At 39.0% G+C, this 23,862-nt stretch overlaps 1 protein-coding gene across 1 annotated transcript in view; it reads right to left on the reverse strand.

Annotated features, from left to right (window-relative positions):
- Positions 1-23,862, reverse strand: part of CAMK4 (calcium/calmodulin dependent protein kinase IV) — a 141,972-nt gene that overhangs the window by 9,818 nt on the left and 108,292 nt on the right. Inside the window, exons 6-7 of the mRNA XM_068176299.1 lie at positions 5,153-5,243; positions 2,765-2,839 (exon numbers count right to left, since the gene is read on the reverse strand). Of these exons, the coding sequence (XP_068032400.1) occupies positions 2,765-2,839; positions 5,153-5,243 (166 nt within the window). The remainder of the gene's footprint in view (positions 1-2,764; positions 2,840-5,152; positions 5,244-23,862) is intronic.

Below are 23,862 nucleotides of genomic sequence, written 5' to 3' on the forward strand. Positions count from 1 at the left end.
CATGGGACCAGGTGGGATTCATCCAAGGGTGCTGAGGGAGCTGGAGAAGGAGCTTGCCAAACTGCTCTGCATAACTGATCATCAGTCCTATCTAACTGGGAAGGTCCCAGATTGGAGGCTGGCTAATGTGATGTCCATCCATAAGAAGGGCAGGAAAATGGATGCAGGGAAGTACAGGCCTGTGAGCCAGACCTCAGTGCCAGGGAAGATGATGAAGATCATCTTGGATGTGATCACACGGCAAATACAGGACAGGGGATCAGGCACAGCCAGCAGAGGTTCAGGAATGGCACGTCCTGCCTGACCAACCTGATCTCCTCTCATGAGCAGCTGATCCACCTGGCAGTTGAGGGGAGGGCTGTGGGCGTTGTCTATGGGGATTCTAGCAGAGCCTTTGGCACTGTCTCCCACGGCATTCTCCTGGAGAAACTGGCTGCTCATGGCTTGAACAGGTGTGATGTCTGGGTGAAAAACTGTCTGAACATCTGGACCCTGGGAATGGTGATGAGTGGAGTTACATCCAGCTGATGGCTGGGAGTGCCCCAGGGTCCAGTGCTGGGACCAGTCCTGTTTTACATCTTCATTGCTGGTCTGGATGAGGGGATTGAGGGTATCCTCAGTCAGTTTGCAGATGATACCAAGTCTGGTGGGGACTAGGAAAGCTGGACAGAGGGATGTGGACAGGTTGGATCAATGAGGCCAATGGCATGATGTTCAATGAGATTGAATGTCAGCCCTGCCTTCAGCCACAGCAACCCCCTACAGTGCTACAGGCTGGGGGCAGAGTGGCTGGAAAACTGCTCAGCAGGAAAGGACTTGTGTTGATTGACAGTGGCTGAACACGAGACAGCTGTGCCCAGGTGGCCAGGAATGCCAAGGACATCCTGGCCTGTGTCAGCAACAGTGGGGCAGTGACCATCCCCTGTGTTGGGCACCAGTGAGGTCACACATCAAATGTTGTGTCCAGTTTGGGACCCCTTACAACCAGGAGGACCTTGAGGGACTGGAGCTTGTCCAGAGACGGGCAACAAAACTGGTGAAGGCATAGAGAATAAATCCTAAGGGGAGCAGCTGAGGGAAGTGTGAATGTTCAGCCCGGAGAAGAGGAGGCTCAGGGAGTTTCTACAACTAGCTGGGTGGAGGTTGTAGTGGGGTGAAGGTTGGCTTCCCCTCTCATGTAACCATGACATGTCAAGAGAAAATGGGTCAAGCTTCACCAGGACATTCAGGTTGGACATTAGGAAGGATTTTCTCACAGAAAGGGTGGTTAAGTATTGGAACAGACTGCCCAGGGTGGTGTCATCTTCCCTGGAGGTGTTCAAGAAACAGCTAGACATGGCCCTTAGTGAGCATGGTGGTGTGCAGTCAACGGTTGTACTTAACAATCTTGGAGATCTTTTCCAACCTTAATAGTTCTATGAGTCTATTTACTTGGCACTTTATTTAGGCTTTATTTTTGATATTCTGTTTTAACTGGAAGGAAAGACAGACCATTTCAGGCAGTTGCTTCTTGCTGCAGTGAGGAGCAGACAGAAAGGCTAGGCAGTTTTGGGGATTCCAGCTCTGCAACAGTAAACAGGAGTCAATGACTCCCTAAGCAGCTTGACAGGCACAGCTTGAGGACCCTGGTCCCACTGGATCTATGATGCACATGGAATGACTGCCACATTTCTGGAGCACAGAGGGCTGGCTGTATCTATGAGCATCAATGCAATCTCTTCCCCTTCCCACACTACACTTGCACAGCCACGAACAGAAGGGTTTTAGTATTTTTTAAGATTTCCAGAAGTTTGCTTTTGGTGAATGGATTTGTCTGACACATTGATGTTAGGTTAGATGTTGCCTGTAACAGACTGATCATGAATCACTACTCTGCACTGGCTTGACTTTTTGTGCTACTCTCAGAAATCACTTATGCTCTTCTTGTTAAGTTCACTGAAGGCACAACATTACTTAGCAAACTGAGCTCTCTGTGACCATCTTCTTGCCTTCAGTCCTCTGCAGAAATCTGCACATCCCAAGGACTATAGATTGTCAAGTCTTGATGCCAAAGTATTCAGACTTCAGTATGTGCTTTTGTTGCTGTGTCCTTTCTGGAGAAGCTGCTGATAGATGGGTGGGCAGGATGTGGCAGCTGGCAGCCTGGAACCATCAATTATTCATAGTTTAATTTGGCATTTAAACAGTATTTCTCCTGGGTTTTCTCCAATTCTGGAAAGCAATGCTTGAATATTTTCCAGTCACCAGGACTTCTGCATGGTCAGTTAACTTGAATTGTAAATCAAAGATTGCTATAGGTTCATAACTATAGGCATAAGGCTCCTTTCTTCCCTTCTCTGCAAAAATATTCAGCCTCAATCCTTCCCACCAAGTCAACATAACTCTGAGGGCTCTTCTACAGGAATAAGCCTTATCTTATTTTTATAGCATACAAAGATGGGCATAAAAGGGCTAAGCACTAAAGCTGGATGTGTGGCATTGGTAATATAACTGTCACAAGAGAAAACAACCATTAACAGCTAATATGTGAAACACAGTTTTATGAAACTAACCAGACTGGAATTAGGTGCTGCTCTGAAGCAGACTTGGAACGTGTGTGTGCTTTGCAGGCAATGTCATACAAGGTAATGGACAATGACAGTGTCACCTGAATTGCATTATCAGCTCTTCTATAAGGTAACAGAGTGATCTCACCATCTTCTCCAGTGTCCTTTCCTTTGAATCTACAGTCATAAAAGCAAATATATGTAACAAAACAACATACCACAGTACCCTGGCGTTCCACAAACTGTCTTCATGGTCACATGATCTTCCACAATCTTGGAAAGTCCAAAGTCAGCTGTTAAGATGGTTTGGGAATATTAATGTTCTTACTCCCTGTAATAATGTGGGGTTTAATGTTGAATATGCAATTAAAGAAATATTTATATATTAAATGAATGGTATTGACATTTCTGTAGGTAAGCATTGATTTAATGAATCTACCCATGCTGCAATCCAGAGGCAAAATTTGCGGTATAAATGAGTATTCCTGGCTCTTGCTTGACAGAAATGTAGCTTATATTTTATTCTGAAAACTGCACAAAGCCAGTGCAGTGGGAGGTATAAAGATGGTGACAAAAGAAGTATTGATCATCCTTTCTCCAATGTTCCACCCTGAATTACTATTCACAGAGCAAGGGCCTTTGTGACAATACACACTGTACTTGCATAACTCCTTCATAAAAGTAATAAAAATTGAAGTGTTCACAACTCTTTTTTTCACTGAGAATAAACTGAGCTTATTCAAATTTACTTATTCTTAGGTGATGAAAATCACCTTTGCCTTAATAGCACAAAATAAAGGACTTGATTTTGTTTTGTTAGACCGAATATAAAAATGAATGTTTTAACTCAAGATCAGGATAAAAATAGGTCACTTTTTCCTAAATGGCTATCCTTTTTGCATTATAATTTATCTAATTAGAAATACAGTTTACTTTAATAAACACAGCCACTTGTTGTAAATTTGATTTCAATTTAAATAAGGCAATGACCTTACCAGGAAGATGAAGAATCATGGCATTTAGGAAATGCTTCTAAAGCCCTACACACTCTGGGCATCAAACCAAAGCCAGTGGTGTTGCATTAAATTATCAAGTTTAGAGCCTTTCCAGGAAAGATAAGAAGTAGGATAACATATAAAGTAAGGTACCATCACCCTGAGAACCAAGATGTTCCTAGAAATCTATACAAAATTGCTTGAAGCAGGCCACTTAATGGAAATCTGGCTCCAGAAAACCACGACGAACACCAGCCTAATGAACGTGGAAACACTCACTCTTAAGGGAGCACCAGGTGGTATTTTCAAACTCAGAAGGGTTGCACAGATGCTCCTTGTTGCTTAAGCAAAAAACTAGACATGCCCAACATTTTTGGAGGTCATACCCTTTAGAAGTGTCTGCCATCTCCAACAGAACTGGCACAATACATTCCTGATCTGTCAGGGCTCACCCCCAGACTGGGGTGACCCTGAAAGGTGGAAAAGTCTCTCCTCCAACCTGTGCCTTCACAGAAAGACTCAGTAGTTTTCAGTCGTCCGGTCTCAAGGTAGTTTATTGTATGTTATCTAAAAGATTTCTCCCTGAGCTGCTGTGGTCTGTTCCGCAGTCAGGCAAAGGCACACTCCGACGCCCAGGGGGCTGGTGCCCTCTTTTATATCATACATTGCGTATTAGATGTTTACAGTTTCTCCCCAATGCCCATCACCTATATTGAACAGTGACTTTCTACTCTAAACCAATCTGTGAATGCCAACATAACCAAGATCATGGAGGTTAGGAAGAAGAAGGAAAGAGGACATGGCACACCCAAGTCCCTCCATCTTAGAACTTCTGACCATGTATAAAACTCAGACCCCTCTGTACAAGGCCTAAAACCCCCCTGTACAGCACTCAAAAATTCTTCTTTTCACTTTGTGACTACTTCTACTATAATATCTAAACTTTTGTGATTTCTTGTTCTTCCTGCAAGGTTGGTAAATTGTTCCATGGATCAGGTTCAAAGCCACAGGAGTTTCCGGCTGCATTCGAGGGTCTCAAATGCTTCTGACCTGGGCCCGGAACATCCAAGAGTGTCCAAGGGACACTCTGGGTTCCGACAGTGATCAGGAGAGCCTTGCTCCTCCTTGCCCCCTCTGTGGTGCTGACCATGCTTCAAAGAGTTTCCCTGTGCTCTGCAAAGATCTCTGCATGTCCCTCAAACCTGCCTTCAAAACAGAAGCCAGCCTTGCTCAGTTTGTTTTCTGCCACTTATCTGCAGATTTTTATTTTCGCACCAATGTATCTTTCCTCTTAAGGTACTAGTTTAACAGAAAAAAAGGGGCATAGAAGTGGTGCACAGACCTTTATGCTGTTCTCATGATTCTTTTTGTTCCCAGTGCTTTAATCTCTGCTACACTCCGCATGATTTTGGCAATGAATTCTCTAAGCAAGCATCTAGTTTTGCATTGGTTTTGAAACCATCATTAACAGCTGTGCTGCTGAAGTAACATGCTGTTCATTAAGCACTAGCTTCAAATAGGGTGATCGTGAGATGCATATACTCCAAACATCAGTTAGCACATATTACTGATACAAAGGCATCAGGGAAGCAGACATTTAATGCTGCTCACCAATTTTTAATGGTGCATCCGGTGCTGGTGTTGCATAGAGTAGATTTTCTGGCTTCAAGTCTCGATGCACGATCCCATTTGCATGCAGATACTAAGAAAGAGAAAGTCAGAGCATGTAAGTGAGAATGGTCAAGCATGAGTTGATGTCTTTCTAATTCTCTGTAGCAGCAGATTAGTATTTACTCTGTGTGTGACACAGAGTTACTTCACTAATTTTCAGCAGCTCTTTTCTCTGCAAACTTGCTCAGCACAGGATCCTTGCATTCATACTGTAATCTGAATAGGAAAATAAAATTTGGGAAGGCAAAGATAACATCATGTTCATTTGGGAACAAAAACATGTCAGAAAGTATCCTTGAATTTCAATACAGCAGTATCTCCTGAGAAGCAATCTGACAGATGATGAGATGCTAAAATCTGGCTCACAAGAAGGTAGTTTCTGCACATTATAACATTCTGAGAGACAGGAAAATGGTCAGTAACTATTAAACAATTAAATTGACATATTTGAGTAAAAAAGATTGTAGTAAGTGTCCTGGGCCAACTACAATTCTTGAGGTCCCTTGGTTCAGATTTTTTACAAGTTTTAAAACCACTCAATTGCAAAGTTCCAAAAATCCATCTGTCTTGCTAAAGTACATGCAGTACATGCAAATTCAATTACCATTGAATTCCTGCCATGCACTAATGGAAAGAAAAATTTCTAGAACATATGGCTTCCACTTATACTGCTATGGACAGAAAGAAAAAAATATAATATGCAATATACTGGTAGACAAAAAAAGGATAAACTAGTGAGAGAAAATCTGTATATCTTGATGATAAAATATTCACACAAAACTCTGAAGCCTTAGAAGAGAATTGCTGAAGGGTAAAATCACATTATCTTATTCAAAAGTCTACTGTTCTACATTTTAGTAGCATCTCTCTCAGCTGTGTTTTCACTACCAAAAAACCCCAGTCTCTGTGCATATTTATGCAGGAAATGACAAATGGTTGAATATTCACCTAGACAACACAGCTATAATAATGTGCACTTGAGTTAGCATCTGAGGTGAATTCTTGACTGTGTATCTCATTATAATTTTAGTTCCTATAAACTGCAAGTGATTAAATAACATTAAGAAGGAATACATTGCTCTGTCCTTGGGCATTGTTTTAGTGACACTGTGTGCTTTTCACAAGTGTTTTTCTCATGGTGCAATGTGTTCTTTATTGACTTTCTCTACAATCCTAAAGTCACAGAATTTGTCATGATGTGGCTTTCCAAATTTTCAGCAGTCCCATTCTCCCCATGTAGCATTAGAGCTCCAGGTATTGACAGGAATACCAATTGTCTTGTAGAAATATGAACTGCATGGGCTAAAGCATATTGGCTTATAAACAGATTTAGTTAAATTAGCATAATCCACTTTGTATAACACTTATCTCAATGTCTATATTTTGATTGCTCTCACTTTATTTCTTATATACTGATTTTAATAAAAAAATTACATTCCTTTTTACTACAACCTGGGAAAGTATTTTCAAAGATTTTCTGTTTGTAGTACAGAGTTGGTCATTATGCACTTCCATTATAAGAAAGGTGCTCTACTATTTATATGCTATATCTCTTAATGACTAAGTTAAATGATCAAATGTGAGGATCTGTGCCCAAGTATCATACCAGAACTTGTTTTACAAACCTAGGCATTGCTGAACAACATCACTTTTCCCACATAAAATATATGGATAAGACTTGGAAAACACTTTATTTCTATGGCTAGATGTAGAGTTTGTAAATTCATAGCACTGCAGAACAGTTTAACATGGCATGCACATTAAAATGCGATCATGATGTGATACTCTCACTGTAGCTAAAATATTCAGTTTACATGTTCTTCAGATTTTCAATAGAGAATGCCAGCCAATAAAAAAAAACCACAAAGACCTCTCAGGTAATCTGTGAGAAAAGTTTTATAACAAAATTGAGTAGCACAGTCTTAATACTCTTTGATAAACTTTGAGGTCAGACTCATCACGACACTATGTCATCCTGAGTCTGATATACAGGTGCTTCTCTGCAGGACTTGCTTAAAATGAAGGCAGCCTTCACCTTGGTCTTTACTCCTGGGGTACACAACTGGATTCATGACTGAACAAATTCCTTCACTTTAACTATGACTGCAACAGAAAGACTTTTTTTTTCCCCTCTAAGCTTTTTTTCCCAAAAAGCTCTCACTCTGCCACATGAAAGTTTCTTTTGTTCTTTGTTTTGTTGTTTAGTAATTCAGACGCCTATCTAACTTGAAAGATTTTATGACAAAAGGACAAATGTAAACTACTTAAAACTCGGGCCCTATCCCTTAATTTTATTTATGGTACCCATTACACAGAACTGTAGAAAAGTAGGGTTGTAATGAACCTGAATGATCCATTCCTCTCTATGCTTCTTGGCAGCATCAATTACACCTACAACAGTTGTTTGTTCAATTTATTCCTGCAGACCTCTGCTATTAGAGACTCTACAATTTCCCCAAGCAATTTATTACAGGGCTGTGGTTTCCTGACTGTTACAAAGTACTTCCCTGCAATTCACCTGAATTTTGACAAAAGCAGATGAAGCCCATTGCTTTGTTTCCTATATATAGAAGAGGCAGAAAGTAGATGATTTCCTTTTTTTGCAAGAGCCTTTTGAATGCTTGTTACCATGTACACAATTATTCTTCTCTCTTAAGACTGCAGGACTTCTGTACTGTCAGTCCTTTCTAGACTTGTGGTCATTCTGGTTTTCTCCTACAGGAAAGTGTCAACTTGCACTAATGTGTTGAAAATGCAAAAATGCATTCCAGTAGTTGTGACCTGACAAATTTTATAGAATGTATGAATAAATGTATTTGCCATTTATTTGCAACATGTACCACTCTTATCTGCCTGTGTATCCAGTGTAACATTTAAATTCTTTCTTTTTTTTTTTCACTGTCCTTGACTGAACAAAAAGGACATTGAATTTTAGCAATATTATTTTATTCCTAATCCTACTCTGCAATATATTTACAGCTTTCTCCAATTTTATGGTGTATAGGATTTTTATTGGTAGACCTTCTATTCCATCATATGAGGTTACCAACAAAAAATACTGAAAAAGCAGAGCAGGCAAGGCTTCTCCCAAACCTCCACTTTTGATCTTCAGATACGCTGATACACATTCTCTCAGTAGAGAGAACCAGCCTTTAACCAGCTTAAAATCACACAACCTTGGTAGTATTTCACTAATTTATTGTAAAACTGTCAGATGAGTCAAGTACTGAAAGCTTTATTTATGTCAAGTAGGTACAGTACCTTCTTCTTCTCTCCCACTAACAATGTCTCTTTCCATGCTTGGGAAAAAAATCAGATTGATTTGGCATGGCTTGATCTGAACAAAATCCTGCCTTGCTGGTGACCTCTATGCCTTGTTATTCCCCAGGTGCCCCATATTATTTTTTTCATTATTTACTTAAAATTTCTGGGGGAGTGAAGTTAATTCCTTCTTTCTTCCTCTTGAAGTGAGTGCTACATATATCTGCTTCACTGCCCAGCCTCCATCAGGAGTGTTATCTATTAGATCTATTTTAGGCTTAAAAAGCTTGCTCTTTAAAGATTGTACTATGCAGGTCACTGGGTGCAAAGAATTAAAAAACAAATTATCTAAATTATTTGAAAACACCATGAAACTAATTTTTAGTAATTTTTCTTATTGTAGGCTCATCCTTTACAGCTTAGTCACTGCTATTAAATGTGCTAGACATCTGGGTATAGCTGAACATTTATGGAAACTAGCAGAAAAAAAAAAACAGAAAAGTGCTTTCTTCTTCTAGACTTCTTTCAATAGGTCTCCTTCACCTGTAGCATTCCTTATGAGGGTGATTGAGTTTGCTACCCTTCTTGTCTCATGCTAGATGCATTCTCATTTTCTGCCTTGGCCTTCCTGTCTTCAGCCTTTGAATTCCTGGTGTTACTCAAACCCAGGCATGAAGACCTTGACCTAGTCTCTTCTTCCACATGTGTCTGTGTTTAGCTGCAGGATGGGTTCTTCCTGAAAAGTGGCCTTCATACAAGGATGATGGCAGATTCCTGTGCACATTAGCAGTGGGGAGAGGTCTGTTGTCTGATGTGGCTGGTGCAGTGGTTTCATTACATCAATTTCTGTCCAGGGTGCTGATTATGCGACAGCCATGATTATGAATACCAGATTCACTCATGTTTTCAAAAGGAAAATTTCCATCAGTTTCATTGCTGGATAGAATATATTTAGGACTTGCATGTTGAATTTATTACAAAACCAGGACTGTATGGTTTTGAACCAAAGCCAACACTGGACATCTTCTGCTATAAATGCAGTCATTACATGCATAAGGAGCTGAAAACAGGGAGTTTTTTTGCTCTCTTTTCAGGAATGTCTAGACTTGTAATTAAGCTCTTTCTGTAGCCCTCACAAAAGCTGCACAAAAGAGTGTCATTGCATAATGAAATCTACTGCACAGTAATTTGATTTGATTACAGCTATATACTGCTTGAATAAGGCATGGTTAATTGATACAGATTTTGCATCAGTTAAGAGGAAGCTTAAATAAACTTTTAACAAACCAGAAAGATACTGGGGGGGAAAATTCCAATTTTCTAGTCCTAGGAAGCTGAGTGAGCTCACCTTAAGCAAGCAGAATGGGAAAGCCAGTCTCCATCTATGTGGTGTCTAAAATCATCATTCAGCACAGACCTTACAGAGTACAGAGAAACATTCAAGATTCATCACTGAAAATGCATCTGGAATCCTACATTCCATGATGGTGCAGACTTTGGAAAACAAGACACATGTGGCTTGGGGGAATCAAGAGATATCTAAAATGTTATAGTTAGTGAGGACCTCTGCACTGTTGCAATCTCATGCATGTATTAGCCAATTTGCAATTCATAGGTCCAACAAGTGCACAGAAGTTACAGATTGATAAAAGGGTATGGTATGTGACCTGGAGCTACTGTAGGCTTATCCTAGGGAAAACCAGGAAGTTCTTGTGCATCTCAGTTTCTAAATTTTTGAAACTGTTGAGGCATATAAGCTGCACAGATGTCAGAGTGACAAGTGCAAAGGGAAATAGGGACACATAATAATTTGTTTTTGAAATGATGCTGTTACCACTGAAATCCATGTAAAATTCCCCTACTTCAAATTTGTCAGACTTAATTTAAAATATGTATAGTAATATGACAGCCTGTTCCTGTTCCATTTATCCCTTAGGCAGCACATTACTTTAAATGCAGAACAGGACCTGAAATCCTATATGCTTTGGCTTTGGAAATTGGATAGTTTTATTTGTGCTGATTATGGAAAAGTGATTTATCTGACTCTGTTGCTTACATGGTAAAAACATTGTTTAGGGTTAATTTTTTATCTGTACAGAATAGAACACAAGAATAGAAATAATTTTGAATATATAGGGATTGTTTTAAGAGGCCTTGCAGAATTATATGTTAGAATTCCTGTTTAAAGAGCTTCAAGAAAAAAGACACTGAATAAAAACCCACCATCAATGGTAATGTCAGAACCCAGCTCCACAGGCATCAACAGGTCTTCAGTAATAAAGTGTGAGATGAAGTTACAGTTATATACACATCCTTATCTCCTCTTTGCCACCATTCCTTTCTGGTAGTCACACTGGTTTTGGGACTGAATGAATAGAGGACCACTTTATCACCACAGCAGATGAAACCACTATAAATTTATTTTCTGGATGTATTTTTTCAGCAAGTTATGGAATTCAGTGTCTGGATAACAACAAAACAGAGACTCAGAAAGGCCACAAATAATGAAAGCTCCTCCAAACATCTTGCAGAAATCTGATTCTTTGCATTGATCTGGCTTTTATTAGTTGCTCTGGGAAATAGGTGTATGCCATTATGTTTGCTACTTGAGAAACTGGCTTCCAAATATTTTCATAAAATATCCATTAACCTAGTCAGATTCATTTAACTGAACATTGTTTTAGTGGAACAAAGAATATTTACCTTTGTAGATAGCATAAATATGCACTAACACAACTAATTTGATTTATAATTCCAGATAATAAATCTTTGTATTCATGAAAAAGAATGAAGAAATGCATCAGCATAGATGAATAAATCCAAATATCATTATTACCTTTTAATCTTTTATTCATTTTTTATTAATTTCTAAATTTTTGAACATTCCAGCTTTTAGGAGAATGAATCTGCCTTAGGGATGACGACACTACACCAGGTGTGGTGACAGCAAATAGTGTACAGCAATTTCTGTACAATCTGACAATTCTGTATCAGGAGATGGTAACACACACAGCTTCCCACACAACTCCCAAATGAGTGGGCTTTGTGCAGAGAGCTAACTGTCTGCAGTGGCATGAAATACTTCTCTTAAACTGTAAGTAGGCCACAGCATCAGAGTAGCTAGCAGAGCTTTGATATAGTGCCTTTTTCTCTACATCCATCCAGAACAGCCTCCCACTTGCAGAATTCAGAGAAGAATTAACATACATTTACCATGTTGCTCACACAACCACTCTGCTTAATTTTCTTTTTTTGTTTTCTTTTTTTGTTGTTTTGGGGGGGTTTTGTTGTTGTTGTTTGTTTGGGTTTTGGATTTTTTTGTTTGGTTGGTTTTTTTGTGTTTTTGGTGGTTTTTTTTTTTTTTTTTTTTTTTGTTCTGCATGTCTGGGGTACAGAAGATAAATGCAGATGATGCAGATCTTCTCCTGTAATTGGCCAGATCCTTCATGAAGGAAAATCTTCTCACTGCAGTCTCCACACAGACTGGGCCCCTCCCCAGTGCCTGCCCCTCTCCAGTTGCATATGGAAAAGGTGAAGAATATATTTTCTTTTGGGAAAACGCAGTCATTTGTAATAGATGCAGGATAATGCCACAAGATTGCTGTGGGCAGAGCTTCCTGAACAGCTGTGACTCAATCTGTCAGTCTTGCTGAGGTACAGTACACTTCTTCATGAGGTGCAAAAAAAAAGCCAGGAGAGCTAAACTCCCCCCAAAACAGCACCCTTCCCAAAGCAAAAGCAAAAACCTAGGAGTTCTTCCTTGGTACGAGCACCTACTTCCTCTATGGTTTTGTTCATCTCACAGAACCTCTCTGCTCAACTTACTTCACTTAGAAAGCTCTTACAACAAACCCTCCACAATGTGCTGAGGTTTTGTGGTTTGTACAGAGGTCAGAAGACAAAAAGCATCACAATCACATTGCATTCTACCACTTTATTATACTCACTGTCTTCACCATCTTTTACTTTATTGACCACAGTAACATTATAAACAAACAAACTAACTAATAAACAATAGTTTTTAATTAACTTCAAGACATGAAAAATATTTAAATAGCATTAGAGATGGAATTATTTTAACACCAACCTAAAAAACCAACCTCAAAAGCATCGTAAATACACTAATGTGTCTTTGTAAAGTAATGCAACTACAGCAAATTGAAAGGAAGTAGGGAGGAATTTTATATAATCGAGTTTCTGCCTTTTAGCCAATGGCATAAATCTACAGAAAGGCTTTTATCAATCTGCTATTCCTATAGAGAACCCAAAATTCAGCAAGATCACTTAAATTCTAGCAAATTTAAAAGTTACATAGATTCTCTATTCTGAGCAGGTTATTGAAAAGCAAGCACTGTTTTTGCAAGCCAGTAATGTCTTTGGTTTTGCCACTGGGAAATTGGAAAATATAGCAATGAAAACCAATCTAGAATAGGTCTAAAGCTGTTGTCAATGATATCTGGTGCTAGCTCAGGTCCCAGTAACTTTCATCATCAGAGAGACATTTAGCTAATGGAAAACTATTTCTGGCAGCATTAGGTTTCACTGATCGCAGGGATTCACAAGCCACAGCTCTAGGATACTGTAACCAGGCCATAATAAAATGCCCTAATTAGCCACAGGTGCACATCTGTTCATTCTGAACTAACATATGTTAGTTTTCTTGCAAGAAATTGATTTTTTGTTTTCCAACCAAAGCACTAAATTTCATTTTGATTAATTTGTCTCCTTTTTTTTAAGAGGGATATTTCATAAAGTAATGTAGATCTTAAATGGATAAGTTATAGTCCTTATTATGTGCTCTTGAACAAGAAGATTTTGTTCTGCCTGTACAGTACACTACAAAATTAAGCCATGTAAGGAAGTGCTCCTGGGTGCCAATACTCAATTGTCTACACTGTTCAAATGTCTAGAAAAGTCCTGGGTAAATTAGCAGTGATCAAAACAACACCCTGTTTCTCAAGTGAAAGGGAATTCCCACAAGGCAATTTGAATCTGGACATTTTTTGAAGGCTAGCACAATTTAATGGCATGGATATTGTCTGAAACAAGGCAGCTATCATTGTTGACAGCGAATGACTGTTTTGGTAGGTTCAGACTTTAAATTGTTTCAAAGGTGAGATTCCAGTGTAATAAATCAATGAGGATGAAATTTCTCTTGTCCATCCATGAAACTCTCATTCCAAAATATGCATAAAATTTTTAACACATCATCTTATCTGTGGGGTATTTATAATCCTGCATTTGAATTCTTCTTTATGCATAAATAACACACAGATGTTGTTTTCTGTTAATTATACTGCTTTCCTTGAACGGTCAAGTTTGGCCTACATTGGCATCACTTGTTAAGCCTAATGTTGACTACACAATTAAGCTGCATAAACCATACTATTAAAAATAGAATAATCTTCTTTTGTTACAGACTTTTTACAAAATGTAGTTTCAAAAAGCATAGCCCTCAAGGAGTCCATGCATGGAAGAGTCTCCATTCATTCATTTCCCAGATGTGAGCCCTCAGCCTGTACAATACAAAAACCAACCTCAGTCTTCCAGGTGCCATTACATTAAACCGCAGTGGAGGTGTGGCAAACTTAGAATGATCTTAGCCTCACGGAACTGTGACACATGCACTCTCCTATTCTGAAATCAGGAAGGAAAACAAAATATTGTTTATGTCGGCAGCACCATACCTCAGGCAGCTCTTCGCTCGAGGTACACCTTGCAGGCTACACTTGCCAACTATCCCCAACTTCCATGTCTTTGCAACACAAAATTTACATTTAAAATGAGAAAAGAAGTCTATTATGCTCTATCATGGGCACTCAAAAAACCCAAACGACTTCATGGACAGTTACTTAGGATCCCAAAAAAATGAGAATTCATAAGATCCATTTCCATCTAAGATCCATCTAAGTTTTAAAGCCTGAATTTTTCTTCAGGCGATGACATTAGGAACATACATTTCTGTTGTACTTTACAAGATACCAGCAATATCTGTAAGGAAATCAGGTATTTTAAAAAATCAAACTCATTTAGCTATGCCCGTAAGAACATAACTGGAAGGAGGTATAAAATTGTCACTTGCTAGTAAGAAGAAGAGGTCAGGCTAGCCTGTGTGTATCTCTGATATACATAGGTGACTGCTTCTATTGAAAAGCTTTCTCAGCTTGCACACTAGTATGAGTTTTCTGTAAGGCATATTATATGTTTGTGCAGACTCTCGAAAGTGGAAGAAAATTTCATATTCTACTGGGAATCATCATGACTTCATTAAGGCACTCCATGTTCATTGTTCAGACACCTGGAATTCTGAAATACCACGTGCCATCTAGGGAAATGCCAAATTTTAAACCTGAATTTGCTAGCAGCTCCTCTTTTTCAGAAAGACCAGGAACAGATCAAAATGGGATTTTTAATTTCTATCTAGCAAAGAAACCTCCCTCTGGTTTTGTTTCTCTAGTCCAGAACTTCAGGCAATTCTGCCAATTTTTAAAATACATAATACATTTGTTGCTTTAATATCCAAAAGGCTACAGATTTTTTTCTTTATGAGATCTGCTAATACTGGAAGACACAGTAAGAGATTTAATTTAAAGTTGTATTTTTGTCACTGAAAGATTTTCAGAAACATGTTTCCAAATATTTTTCCTGGTTTCTACATAAATCTCTCTTAATTCCTTTGCTATTACAATGGAGATGTCCATAAAAAACTACAAAAAATTAAATTTCTGTTAGTATGCCATACTCTTCCCAGCATTCAGAAAATCCTTGTAAAAATGCTTACATATATGAACAAAATTGTTGTGCTTTGCCACATATTCTACAAAGCCATGGAACTGACAATAAAACCTTAGTATTTTGACTTTACTTTGTGGACAGATTGTATTCCCAATGCAAATAAGCCAGCCTTTCCCAAACTGCAACTTCCAGAGCTGTTTCTCTAAGTGAGTGACAAACTCATACAATACAAATGCTTTCCAGGGTGAATAGTGATAAATATGTCTGAGAACCTGCTGTGACTTCCAGCATCTGCCTCAGGGTCTGTGGTCAGAAAGGAGGAGACTGGGGCGCAAAAGCATCTCAGGTGTTTGTCTTACAGGGCACTGGTAATTTTCAATTAGGACTTAAAGCTAGAAAAAGGATCAGCCACACATGACAAACGGCAAATAATCCCATGAAATCAGTATAAATGTTTCTGTTATCTTCAAAGAAACCAGAGTGTGTGTGCGGGTTTAGTGTTTTGCCCTGCAATACCACCATAATTCAGACTTCCTGTACCCTTGATCCACAGACAGTCACTGCTGTGGCTCTCTCTAAAGAGAGTAAAGCTCTTCTGGTTTAATACTCTGGAATTAAATGTAATGACCAACACATGTTATCATCACTACGCTCTGAGGGCTGGAGATAGGGGGGCAGTATGTTTTTCTTTTTGTATTTTAATCTAGGTTTGTGGTTTTGTATCAAGTACAAGAGACTTAAAGATTAGTGTTGAAGTTAAATTTATTCCCATACTAGAAGAACACAACAGGATAATTAATAATCTGGTCCACAGATTCCTATTGTCCACAGATTTTTATTGATTAGCCTAGCAACCAGTATGAGATCTAAAACATATTTATTGTTCTAGGGTAACTTCCAAATTGAAGGGATGATTGTATTAAAATTTGTGTATAGAAAGTCTTTTACTCAAAATATCAGTAAATAAATCTAAAACATGTAATGAGAAACAGGAATGCCAGCTGGGATGATAAACGTCTTCTCTCATGTCTCTGAATCTAAACATAAATCCATATAAACAGAAAAAAGCTATTTTGGCCTCATTCAAGTAAACAGCTAAATTCCTATTCATCAGAACAACAAAACAACAAAACAAAACTGTGAAGAGATTATTGAAAATTATATCCTTTCTTAACACCCTGGCTTTCATCATCTCAATGTTTATAATGCCATCATTTATGTTATGGTTTCTTTTACATCACAGAGGTTTCTGGCTGGTTATGACCTGGATTATAAACGTGAAATATTAGGAAGAAACACAAAAGTAAAAATACAAAGCCTTTCATGGGTTTGTGTGGTATATTTATGTAAGAGGAACCTGAGCCCCCTCAGCCTTTGCAGGCTATGTTTGAACAATTCCATAAGACTAAAAAGTGCTAAGAGAAGATAAATCAATGTTAATTTTAGAACATGGGGTGCCACTCCTGTGTCAGAACCTCCTCTTACCAAACCACACCTGGACTAGGCTCAATGGCAAATGTGAATATAAACACCAATGCTGAAGGAGAAAACAACATTTTGTCTGTGGATTGTTTACAGGGAAAGAAATCCTCTTCAGAACTTGTGATAGTAAACTGCATGCAACAATCACAGATGTGATTATGTCTGGATTTCTGTGAAGTATCTAACATTACCTCTGGTGTCTTATTGGTCTTGCTGGTGGTTGCACCAATGGAAATAGAGATCAGTAGGAGAATGCAAAGTACATGGGAGCACAAAGCAAGGAGAGCATTTGGAATTGAGAAACCTGTTTTGGAAACTGAGGGATCAGTGGAGGACTGGAGAGGCTGTTTGATGAGACAATGACAAATTTGACCTGTTCAGCAATGCAAAGCAGAGGTTTGAAGGAGGATTTGACCACCCTCTACAAGTACACAGCAATCAACACCAGGCAGGGTGGAATGAACAGGCTTAAGCTAACCCATTCTTGGCACAAAAAAGCCCAACCAGAAAGCAGCTATGAATATTTTTAGGCCAGAAATTAGAAAAAGGCTCATCACTGTGACAGTTGCAAGTATTCAGGGCAACCTTCCAGGAGGAGTGTGTGTGGGTCAAACCATGAACTGCTTCTAATGTGATGTAAGTTCAGCTATAAAGAACTTACTATGGGTTTTTTTGGTGATTTTTTTAAATTTTTTATTTCTGTTTATACTGAAAGGTGCTCAGCTTGCATGGCAAAGTTTTGGGAGCAAGGGGAGTATAGGGGTGGCTTCTGTGAGAAGCTGCCAAAAAGCTTCCCCTGTCCAATGTAGCCAATTACAGCTGGCTCTAAGATGTACCCAAGGCTGACCATCAGCACAGGGGCAGCAATTCTGGGATAAGATATTTATGAAGGGGAAAAATTTCCCTCACCACAGCAACAGCACTTCAAGGAGAGAACAGAGAATATTTTCTCGTTATCACACTGTGATTTAATTGGTAATAAATTAAACTAATTTCCTGAAACTGATTCTGCTTTGCCTGTGATGGAAGTTGATGACTGATCTCTTCCTGCCCTTGACTCATGAGCTTTTTGTTGTTTTATCCTCCCCTGACCATCTGAGGAAGGGAAGGATAGAGCAGATTGGGTGGGCATCTGTCATCCAGCCAGGCTCAAGCCACAAGCTTTTTGAATGTTTTTTAGTTGCAGGTTTTGGTGGCTTCTGTGTGTTGTGCTAATTAGCAGAAATAGGATTTGATGCATAGGGAATCTGACTCCATTTATCAAATCCTATTTCTTGGGTAAGAGCTGGCTGCAAGCACTTACGCAGTTGGGCTGAAGGAGGACACAGGATGAAAGTAAGAAGGCCAAAAGGGAAAGAATGAGCTGGGAGTACTTTATTTCATTGATGAACTGGAAATGACAACTACATCCTTTAGTATTGATCTCAGCTTGCCAGGGTAAGCATCACACTGAGAGTGATCTCTGCTCAGCCAAAGTCCCAGCACACAAAACACTGCAAATAAGTAAGAGGAGATTACTTTTTTGCCTGCTCAGTGATGCACTGGAAGAAGTTCAGATGAGGAATGTCTTCTGTCATGTCAGAACAACTCAAGCTGCTGACATGTCAAAGGGGAATGATTGAATGGGCTGCTTAGCTCCAGTCCAAGGGGGAATGTGGTGCAGAAAGATCGTTTAGCTCTGAAATAGTGATGGAAAGGAAAGGTACTGCTGAAAATTACACCTTTCAATCTGTGAGGCTCAGATAAAATTGGCAAACATATGTTTCACTGAGACTTTTGTCAAACACCAAAGATAGCACTGCAGACTTCAATGCTAAGCTTCTACACAGTCTTGTCTATGATGAGGTCTCCAGTTTATGTACATTCTTTTCCTTAGGTTTTTAATGTTTACTTATGTTGATTTTTAGATAATTACCATTTGTTAATTTAGCCACATAATCCTGCTAATAGATTGCCTGTAACGCATCTTTTCTTCTGTTGCTGCTCCTTTCTTTTCCTTTTATTAAACTAGTTTCAGGGTACAGTATATTTCTTCTCTCTTCAGTTATTCATTCCACAAGTCTAATTAGTCAAGCTACTGGTATCTTCTTGCTCATTTGAGGGTCTGTCCCTGTTTCCTATTATCACATTCTTTGTTTTAGCCTTTCCACCTCCTTCTCCTTAGGTCTCTCACACCCTCTTGCATTGCTTCTCTTACCCAGATACTCCATGATCTGTGTTAAGCACCAGCCTTTATTCCCGTTTATGCATCTTCCAGCATCCTGGCAGCATGTCCTGTCCTACACACAGCTCTGCTGTTTTCCTTACACAGCAGATATAACCAGTTTCATAAGACCACCCTAGAGATGAGCTGCATTCAGTGTTGGCAGATCCACAGGAATATACCAACCTCCCTCAGAGGTGATAATCATTCCTGCCACTGGACACCTATACAGAGTTGTTGAACTCACAGATGAGGAGTTATCAGCTGGAAATGCAAGAGGAAGAGAGATGCTTAGGTGTATTCATACACCTCAAGATGTGCTATAAGCACATCCCAGATGCACACAGTGAACTCCTGGAGTGATGCCATTTTTGCAACAGACAAATGCAGACCTTGGATGCAGCTGGGGAGATATTGTCATGAAGAAAGGTGCTGCTGCGCAAGACTCTGGTTTAGATCAGATGCCAAAATGATGCTACTATATGCTGTAACATTTAACTTATATAGTGAGAGTTTTCTGGACTGAAAAACAAGCAAATTTTGGAGAACATGAAAATTCTCATTTTGCAAAGGAAGATTAATAAAGTGAGATGCAATATTTTACATATATAAGGTGATACATGTAAAGATAAGGTCTATATGAGTCATCAGGAGAATTTGTTTAAATATTTGTTTTGAATTATTTTACCTTGAGCATGGGTGCCAGAAATATGAGACTGGAGTTTTCCCAGAACAGGTTGCAATCAGATTCTGACCTCCCAATAAGAAATCTGTTAAGCCTGAAGTCCATGTTCTTATGAACAAAGATTAAATTTATGGGCTTATTTGGCTTAACAATAGCTGTAGGCTGTGAGAGGAAACAAATGCTGTTTGTCAAGACAAGAATGGACAAGATGGAAAGAGAAATGACAACCCACACTGTTACTTAATCACTGAGGTCAAAGGAGGTTTCCAACAGGAATGCAGTAGCAAAAAGCTGACTGGTCTCATGATCACAGCTCTGTGAGAAGATATATCTATGATGGCAACAGCAAGAAACCTGGAACTTACTGAGACAATGGAAACAAAAGGCTGAATTTCAGATTTGAGCACCCTTCCAAGAGTCCAGAAGTGAGCACACCTGATGTTTTTTCCAAAGCATGGAGTCAACAAAACCAAATTTAATTGCTGTGTTTACCCCACTGGTTTCAGTGCAGCATTGATGATCTCCACAGATGGAGATTTAGTCACAGTAAAATCTGTACTTTTATGTAATCCATGCCTGGTTTTCGGTATAGGATGTATTTTTTCCCCCTGCTAAATCAGTGAACAAAAGCTTTGGGGCTTCAGCTGCTGCAGTCATCATTCAGCTCATTTCAAATTGCAGAGATGAGAGTAACTCTGTTTAGACAAATCTTATAAAAAGTCACAAGTTTCATACAAACCAATGCTGTTTCAAAATGAGGAAACAGAAACTCTCAAGCGCACCATCAAACACACAATTTAGCAGGAATAGATCAAAAATGTTATGAAAACTTTTGAAAATGCCAACATTCTCCACCATTAAAATGAATTTACTGCATTTACCTCTTTGACAAACCTAATTATCTTAACTGTCACTGTGCTTAAGCTCTCTTATCCCAGGTTTTGGATTCTATTTATCATAGAATTGTAACAGTACGCATGTGAATTATGAGCAAAAGCTGGTATTTTCCATTAAAAAAAAAATTACCACAAAGTCTGCTGAGAGCAGGCAATATTAAGTTACACACTATCACATTTCATGGATGACTGTATGCATATAAATGTACACCAGCACATCATACAAGAACTGAACCAAACCAGACACATTTTCTCTAGAAGAAAGCAAGTGCATTTAACCTGTTAAATTATCACACTCTGGTGCAAAATTAAGAGTGTGCATTTCAGTAATATCACTTCTATGTGGAACTGTGCATTTGTACCTGGTGCTGTGCATCAATCCCTACTAGACTTGAGGGACAACATCCTTGACCAGGATTTTAAGGCCCAGTTTGATGAGCTGTGACCATCCTGGAAGGCAGCAACAGGCAGCTGGCTGCCCACCACGTGGCTGGGGCAGGCAGAATTATGAAAGCAAAGGGAAAGGTCATGCAATAATATATACTGTGACTGCCAGGAAAGTATTACATTATAGCTGCTTTCTGTTGGGATGCCTCCTGAACAGGAGAAGTAAAATTATTTCAGCTGAGACCTTATTTGCTTTTATTTTGCTGGTGAAAGGGCATATAAGGTTCTAGTTCCCTTTTCAGAGCATATTCCCTTCTCTGCCTAGCCTGCATGAAATCAAGAAGGATTAATTCTGGAGGTATGATTATTCACTGTGAACTAAACAAGCAAAAATGAGTTAATAAAATCCCTAGAAAAAGTGTGATTTTTTTTTAAGGAAAATACTTGCCAAAACCAAAGTATTCTAAAATTCAGGAGAGGACCTGGCCTGCAATCTGTAGTCTAAATGGCTTCAAACTTTGGGACAGTTTGCTTCAGTCAAAGCCTAGCAGTGCATAACACCTGAGGCTATACACACTACATCTTAGAGACTGAATATTCTTCTCTGTAGTTAGGATTTAAATATGCGAATCTGTGATATCTCAGTTCTTTCCTGAAGACAAGCCATTTCTTTTCAAGAGAAATGCAAAAATTCTGAACCCTAAAATACTAAAGAAACAAATACTAAAAAGAGGCTTTCATTTTGGCAGCCAAGAGAACTGTATTTTTGTATATGGCTGAAGGCCACTATTTATTTTTTTCCAGCCCCATCTGAAGGCACCATTTCCTTCTCTTTAAGAACTCCTTCTTCTCAATTCTAATCCTGGATAAAAAACTGCTGTTGCAGTGGTGGCTAAAGGCAGAAATACACAGGTTTCTCTTCCATCAATCAACAAGGCACAACTGAGGCTCCAAGCAACCATCCCTGCCCCAAGCAAGGCAGCATGCATTGCTGCTGCTTCCAGTGCCTGGACACTTTTTCTGGAGAGGGCAAAGCCACCCCAGACAGACCCAGAAGAGGGCAGTGGGATGCTGTAGAGCATCTGCTTAGTGACACCTCATTTTTGCAACAAGGGCATGCACACCCTTTTTGTAGAGTGGTGTATTTTCCAGCCTCAGAAAGTGTAACCCAGCATAGCCTTACCTTTTTCTACACAGATTTGATGCTGGGTTTATGCCAGTGTGTCCATGTTGCATCTCACAGAATACCCTTTTTCTAACAATCTATTCTTCTTTATGTTGAAATCGGGTAAGGAAGCTTAATATTAGCCATACAATGTTTTAAATATTTATTTCAAAAATTCTTTATTAGTTGGCTGCATTTATTTTACATGCAGAATGCTTTGGTCTGAGCAGACTTGTTTGAAATACAAACCACACCTATACCACTAAATTACACTAAAGAGTTTTCTAAGTTAATTAAAACCTAAGTTCTTTACTGTCAAAGTAAGTCTTGATTCCTCAAGAGCAGAACAAGCCCACTAGTGTAATCAACAATATCTGCAGATAAGTTCATCTACCTGTTAAACTGCACACACTACCTATCAGAATGAACATTCCACTGTTGCTTGTTAGCCATGTTTCCCTACTTAGACACCCCCCCCCAAATTAACACAAAATGCAAATGAAACACTGCAAAGGAAGATTTATGACAGATCACAAGGATGAATGTCCACGCCAAATTCAAAGTGACTTTCCAGATGGTTGAAATACACTGATGCCTCTGAATGGAAATGCAATGTCATTCAAAATTCCTTTCTGCCTAAGTGCAATGCCTGTCATGTTTACTACTTTGTTTAAAGAAACAGACTCTTTAAAACTTCTATGGCTTGAACTGGACACTTAAATGAATCTCAGTAGTGACACTCTCAATTCAAAGCAAATATCACCAGGGCTAGAAGTCAACCAGGGATTGAACCTCCTGAAACTGAAAAAAAACCCATGAAAATCAGTAAAGAAAGGCAAAAATCTCTCATTTTACAAAACTTAGCCTTCCCCTAAGTTAGGAAGGATGCAAATGATATTTTCCTGGCACAGATATTAAGAAAAGAGGATTTCAGAACAATCTCATCACATTCTCTGACATTCTCTGGTCACTGTACATCAGTAAATCATAACTTAGAGGAATCAGCTGCTCATTCTGATAAGGTCCCATGTGTCCATGCCATTACAGAAACAGCAGTCCTTCAATCTAATTATCATGAAATGTTATATACAATTACCTCCATTGCCAAATATTGCACAACTCTTACTTGAATATTTCACTCTTTTGTATTTGAAAGAAATTTTACACATTTAGTTTTTTAATTCAGAATTAATTAAAATTGATAGCAGATGAAGAATCTACAGCATGCCAGATGCTACAGCTTATTCTCAAATCTCGTGTGATTAATTGCTGTGCAAATCTAAATAACCTTAGGTGCCTATACCTGCATTGGAAGGGAAGGAGAACAGGCATAAAGCTACATTCAATTTTGTTTCAGCAGAAAACTTTGCATCCAGGGAGGAGCTCAGAGCTGAATTCCTGACCTCCTAAAACCACGACATGTTTCTACTTTCTACTGCTATGCTGGGCACTGTGAGGAAGGGATCAGACATTTAAAAGAGAGGATTTATGGCCTCACACTCTTCATTCTTTTGCATTCATTGATCAACCCAAAAGCATGAATGCAGCTGTCACTAGACAGGATTACAGGAAGAATGACACCGAAGGTCCCAGTGGTCTCTGACACCCCCTAAAAGAGCAGTGAAGGATTCTATTTCCGTGTCCCTCCAGAAGACAACCTCCTTCCATGTGCAACTTAGAGCTCAGAATACTGACAAAATACAAGCTACTTTTTCTAATCAGAAAAAACTGTGGACTCCCCTGAGTCCTGCAATGGTAATAAACCAAGATCATTTTGCAGCAGCAGAACAAGAAACAGAGTCAAGAAGGCCAGTGAAGGACATGTCCCTGCTGGAA

The sequence above is a fragment of the Anomalospiza imberbis genome, chromosome Z (assembly GCF_031753505.1).
Source record: "Anomalospiza imberbis isolate Cuckoo-Finch-1a 21T00152 chromosome Z, ASM3175350v1, whole genome shotgun sequence".
Lineage (NCBI taxonomy): Eukaryota > Metazoa > Chordata > Aves > Passeriformes > Viduidae > Anomalospiza > Anomalospiza imberbis.